The following is a 6378-nucleotide window of genomic DNA, read 5'->3' on the forward strand; positions in this document are numbered from 1 at the left end:
CGCGCCGCCAGGGGGCGCTGCCCCGTTCCGCGCGCTCCGGCTGATGCAATCCCCGCGGGGCGTGGCCGAACGCGCGGTGGGCGGGGCCCCGGCGACACCGCCCAATGGGATGCAGCGACGCYGAGTGGGCGGGGCGAAGGCGGTGCCGCCCCGCCCCTCCCTCTGGGGGCGGGAAGCGCTGAGGCGGCGGCGCCGCCATTTTGTGCTGAAGCTGCCTCAGGATGGAGTCGAAACCCGAACCGGAGCTGCCCGTCGTACCCCGAGCCTTCAGACTCGCCGCCCCGCCACGGAGCGCCGCTCCACACGCCCCTCCGCACCGCTGGCAGCGCTGAACGGCCTCATGGAGGACAGCGGTCGCGAACGCGCCGGCCCCGGCTTGGGATGGGCCCGACTGGGCCTGGCCGGGGCCTGGCCGAAGCTGGCGGGGCCCAGCGCGGCGCCCGCCGGCGGCTCGTCCCAGGCGAGCCCGCCCTTCTCGTGGCTGCGGGTGGTGTCGCAGCTGCTGTCGCCGCTGCCCGCCCTCCTGCAGCGGCTCCTGCCCGGCGCCTCGCTGAGCTCCGCGCTGTGCCCCGCCAAGGCACCGCCGCCGCTGGTGCTGCTGCCGAAGGCGGACACCTCACTGGACTGGGCCGAGGAGGAGCCCCCGGAGAAGCGGYCGGAGGGCGGCTTGGAGCCCCCGGYGGGACTGTGGGGAMCCGGGCTGGTGCGGAGCAGCCTGGGGGCCCTTCCCATGGACTGGTACGTGCTGGGCTTGGAGCAGAGCAAGAGCCACCTGCCCCAGCCCTTGCGAGCCGAGGGCTTGCCCGAGGTTGAGTTCCTCCGCAGCAAGCGCCTGGCGTTCCTCCAGCGCTGGCATCTGCCCGTGCCCGACCCTGACCACGGCTACCACAGCCTGGAAGAGGAGCAGCAGCAGCAGCAGCACAGGGGTGTCCGCCGGGAAATAGGAGAGCAGCGCGGCGATTCCAAGGATTTGGAGCATCCGGAGGATGCGGGGAGACAGCCTGGAGGTGTCCCCGTGGAGCAAGAGGAGCTCCGGGATGCGGCTGAGGAGGGGGAAGCCTTGATTGAAGAGGAGGATGAGGACTCAGAAACGGAGCAAAACTTCCAGGTTTCGACCAGACCTGCGTGTGCGAATAAATTAATCGATTATATCATCGGGGGAGTATCCAGTGGGGAGGAGAGTGAGGATGAGGAAGACTGGGATGAGGATGATGATGATGATGATGATGATGGGTTTGACAGCGAAGAGCTGCCCTCGGACTCAGACGCCGGGAGCCAGGACGGGGAGAGGCTTCATCTGTGGAATTCCTTCTACAGTTTGGATCCCTACAACCCTCAGAACTTCACAGCCACCATCCAGACGTCTTCCAGCGATCCGGGAAAGGGAATGTCGGACATGGAAGAGGAAGAAGAAGAGGAGGAGGAGGAGGAGGGAGACTCGTGGGCAGAGTCCTCAGAGGGCTCCCCCAGTTCGGAGGAGGACGAGTGGGACTGTGACAGCGTGGATGAGGGGGAAAACTTGAAACTTTGGAACTCGTTCTGTAGCACGGACGATCCCTACAACCCTTTAAATTTCACGGCGGCCTTTCAGACAGCGGAGAAAAAAGGGACGCCGGGGTTCAAAGGGGGAGAGAGGCCGAGTTCTGTCACTGCTGAGCACTTCACCGTGTGTAGGGTGCAGCTGGAGAAACGCAGCTGCGGGCTCACCGACTTGGGGCAGCGCGGCATTCTATCCGGGGAGAAAACTGCGAATTCCAAGCGGAAAAAGGTAGAGATTTTATCCCTATTTTTGTGTTTTGGGATTGCTAGAGAAACAGAAAAAAAAAAACAAAACAAACAAACCCACACTGCGCCAAGCAGGGAGCGGGGGTGAGGTCACTTGTGCCAGCATTCCAATCCGTGCCTCCATATGTGCTAATTATTTCCCTGGAATGTTGTGCCTCATCCTTGGCACGTGATGGGAAATTTTGAGACTCGCTGGCACCGGGGCTGAGAATTTCCTCTCTAGAAATTCGGTTTTCGTTTTGAGTCCTAATTTTTCATTCCGTTTCTCTTGTGGTTTCGACGTCAGCGAAACTCCAGGGTTGGGGTGGCTTTTCCTGGGAAACTCCAGGGCTGGGTTAGATTTTCCAGTTTTTGTTAAAAGGAAATTATTTAGGACCTTAAACCGAAAGCATTTTTAGGACTTTTTTATAACCCAGCCAGGCTCGTTGAGTATTTTGGAGTAAACTGGAGTTTCCATRCAAATTGCCCCAATAATCCAATTTCCATTTAAGAGAATATGAAATATTACAATTCAGCAGTCACTTATAGAGGGATGTAACAAAAAACTGGACTTTTGAACCCAAACTGGCAGTGTAATTTTTGAGGGATTTGGGCATGAATAATAATAATAATACCTGTGCCAGGGCGCAGATAAATAGGAATTTGTCCTAAATTTTGTGGTGCTGCAGATGTTGAAGTGTATACCTGAAACATATGGATGAGTACCAAAATCCCTGGTGGTGGAACGAGTCATCCAAACAAAATATTTATAATTCGTGTTTTTTGCAGCAGGTTTATTTATTTATTTCCCCYCTTAATTCCAATTAATAATTAATTTAGAGCACTCCCCAGCCCCTGCTGCTGCAGCCCAAGCCCCAGGGCTGCGGTTCCAGCGGGAATTTTTGGCCCAGGTGCTGTTTGTGGTCCTGTGCTGTGGTGAAAGAAGGGATGAGCTGGCTGCAATATCCCAAATGACGTCAGAGYCTCGGGAATTGTGCCCCAGGCTGGCTCAGACTGATGTAAAAAGGCTGCAAGGTGGGGACAGGCTGATGTAACAGCTCCTGAAACAGGTGCTGCAGACACAACAGAGCACGATCCTGATGTTTCCCTGGAATTCTTGGGGTTATTCCCCCAGCTCATGGCCATTCCTGCCTGGAATCCCACAGTATCTATGCTCCTCAAACCATAAAAACTGGGAGTGTTGGTTGCACTTAGGACTCAACAGTGCACGTGGGATCTGCTGTCCCTGTTCCCAGAGATCTTTGGGATCAGTGCACCAGGATCAGGGAATTTCTGGACCTTTAACTGCTGATTATTCCTGGAGTCAGCTCTTCATCCTGTCCTTGGATATGACCAGGTTTGGAGCAGCCTGGGATAGTGGAAGTTGTCCTTGYCCATGRAATGAGCWTTAAKGTCTYYTSCAACCCAAACYAGTCTGGGATTCCATATTTTCCTGTTTTCTGGGAAAGTTGAAAGCTGCCTGTACCACAAACACCCTCCTCGTTGTGCCAGCATCAGCAAGTTATGTTAATAAATCCTGGGAAATATTGGAGCAGCACATTTTTTGCACCTCTCCATGTTTTTTTTTTCCTGCTTCCAGGAATATTTGTCCCTCAGCAGAGTTGTCTGTGTTTTTTTCAGGAATCAGTTCTGCTTTCAGAGGTGCTGACAGCTCAGTTTTGTGCCTTTTTATAGCCAAATGCAGAAGCACAAATAGTTCAGCAGGAGCCTGAAATAAACTGGGTTTAACTCAGCCTTAAATACTCCCTACAGTCGTGGCCTAAACGCTGCCAAGTGGAGATCCCAAGCATCTTAAGTTCCTTTATTTACTTAAAATCACTTAACAGCTGTTAAAAGTAGCCAAAAGTGAAAGTTTTTATGTATTTTTAATCTCCTTGCTTGCACTTCACACCCTGAAATTGCAGTCAGGCTTGGAAATGGAGGGATTTTTCTGTCACGTTGTGATGAGTGTGTTCCATCATGTAGGGATGAGTGTTCCTTCCTTAACTGTGAAGCGATTCCTGTTCCTGTGGTGACTCACAGGGCTCTTGACTCAACAGTTTTGCTTTTTTCAATTTTTTTTTTTTTATTTTGGGTTTGTTATGTAACCCCCCAGCAATCCCAGCCGTTTTCCTGGAGCACATTCCCAGCCTGGAGAGGGCCCAGGAACACGGTGTGAGCACACAGAGGCCTCAGGGACGGCCTTGAGTAACKCTGTAGTAACTGAGGAGTACTTTGGACCGGGCAAAGCAGCAGTTGGGTGCTTTTAAAGCTGAATGTGAAATCCTCTGGCCAAGGTTGGGCAGAAAGGGGGAGCAAACCATAAAATCATGGAATTATGGAGTGATTTGGGTGGAAGGATATTAAATCCCATTCCATGGGCAGGGGCACCTTCCRCTATCCCAGGTTGCTCCAAAGGATTGGAGTGTCCAGGCTTCTCWGGGAAATCCATTCCAGTCCATCCCCACTATTCCAGGGAAGAATTTATTCCTAAGAATTTTTTCTTAATATCYTATGGAAAGCAGCWCATGGAATCCTGGAATGGTTTGGGTTGGACCAAGGACAGGGACACCTTTCCCTATCCCAGGRTGCTCCWAACCCCATCCAGCCTAACCTTGGACACTTCCAGGGATGAGGGAGCCACAACTTCCCTGAGAATTCCTCCCCAACATCCCATCCAACCCCACTCTCAAAGAAAATCTCTGAACTTTTCAGCACTTTAAGGTATTTCATAACTTTTGTTTGAAAACCAAAACCCTGCCAATTTGAAATTCCATTTGCCAGCAGCATTGRGTGAGAATTCCTGACTCAAATCCTTCTTCTTTCCAGGTGACATTCCTTGAAAAAGTGACTGAGTATTACATAAGCAGCGAGGAGGACCGGAAAGGRCCCTGGGAAGAGATGGCACGGGATGGATGCAGATTCCAGAAACGGATCCAAGAGACAGAAGAAGCCATAGGATATTGCCTCACTGCAGAGCACAGACTGAGGGTATTCCATAGGCTCCAAGAATCCCATTCCCACAGGACTGATCCCTTCTAGCACCTTCAAACCCCTGGAAGTTRCGTGACCCTTAAATTAATGAAATCTCCTGAAGGAGAAGTGGCAGCTGCATGTGCTGAAACGGGGAAAAAAAAAAATAGGGGGATTTTCCTTTTCCCAATTTGCTGTTGAACACACAAATTCCCCTTTTCCTATCCTTGGAGCTCCCTGAAGGGTGAGGGRGCTCTGATTGCATTCCTGTTAATTAATTAGCACTTGGGAGAACCAGACTGCTCGGGGTTCAGTCCATTCCTTAAAAAATGCCTTGTCCTGCCATACCTTGGGAAGTGGGGACTGTTCAGTTGGATTTTTGCACTTTGGAAAAAGAAAAAAAAACAAAGCAAAACCTATTTTGAAGGAAATATTTATGGGGTTCATTCCCTGGATTTGCAGTTTTGATTTAAAATTCCCTGAGGGATGTGCTGGGTTGGTTTGTTGGTTTGTTGTTTTGTTTTTGGTTTTTATTTTGTGCTTCTTCATCTTTTCCAGCTTTTCCAAAAATCTCATTTTTAAAAATCCCTTYTTAAGGGATTTTCCCCTCTTTTTGCATGGAATAATCTGATTTTTGTGTGTTTCTTTGGCTTTTTTGAGGTGTGGATATTCCAGTCAGGCACACTGTGGAGGCCTCTGGTGCATCACAACCCCTTTGGTTTGATTTATTTAAATAATTTCCTTTATCCAGGATTATTCCAGAGGGTTCTGGCTGCTGGTGCACCAAATTCCTTGGCTTTTTGGACAAGGAATTGGCTCATCCCAATCAACAATTTAAGGTACATTTGGAGGCTGTGGATGATGCTTGAATTCAGGGAGGAAAATTCCCTGATTATTTAATTAATCTTTGCTGTAATTCTGCTTCGGGAGAGGAATTGAAGTGAATTTTTATATCCACTCTGCTTGTCCTGATAATTTTAAGGGGAATTGTCTTGGATTTAAGGAAATTTGAAGGTAAAAAAAAAAAAAAATCCCCGTTTTCTTTCCCAAAAAACAGTATTAAGTCTGTGTGTCTGCACTGSGTCACCAAGAACATTTCAGTGGGAGGGCAAAGCTCATTTATTTATATTCCTAATTTAAAATATTAAATTATTTTAGTTCAGTTCATTGAGGGGAGAGGGGGTTTGGAGCTGGAGGTTGGTGAGGGAATTTTCCAAGCAGGTGTGAGGTCACACAAGGGAAGAAAAATGGAAAAATTCCAATGTTTGCACAAAGTTGGGTGAATAAATCAATTATTATTTGTTCAGCTGGCCAGAATAATTTTCCTTTTCTACAGGGGAAACGTGAAAATACTTCAAATCTATTATCAGTGACTTTGATTTTTAATTTGGAAGAAAATTACAGGGAGAAAATAATTTATTTCTGCTTTTAATCCTGACTTTAAACTTCCAGAATTTTTGGATTTATCCTTTAATTTTACTGCATGAAATGGCTTCTTTGAGTTTAAAAATCACCTTTTTGTTGTGTAATTACAAAAAAATTAGGGGATTAATTTAATTGAAATTATATGCAGCCCAAATTCCAGCAGCGTTCCAGCTGCAGCGTTATTTTCCATCCCCCCAAAAAAATTGGATTATTTTC

At 48.9% G+C, this 6378-nt stretch overlaps 1 protein-coding gene across 1 annotated transcript; it reads left to right on the forward strand.

The window, feature by feature from the left end:
• The first annotated feature begins 22 nt into the window (after positions 1 to 22).
• On the forward strand, positions 23 to 5793 carry LOC130586901 (protein phosphatase 1 regulatory subunit 15B-like). Its single transcript, XM_057387820.1, has 2 exons — positions 23 to 1768; positions 4594 to 5793. Exons 1-2 carry the CDS (start codon positions 44 to 46, stop codon positions 4804 to 4806), a joined length of 1938 nt encoding a protein of 645 aa, XP_057243803.1. The 5' UTR covers positions 23 to 43; the 3' UTR covers positions 4807 to 5793.
• Positions 5794 to 6378: the final 585 nt, after the last annotated feature.

This window comes from Malurus melanocephalus, unplaced genomic scaffold (genome assembly GCF_030028575.1).
Source record: "Malurus melanocephalus ecotype Western Australia unplaced genomic scaffold, MMel_1.1 scaffold_1389, whole genome shotgun sequence".
In the NCBI taxonomy this organism is placed as follows: domain Eukaryota; kingdom Metazoa; phylum Chordata; class Aves; order Passeriformes; family Maluridae; genus Malurus; species Malurus melanocephalus.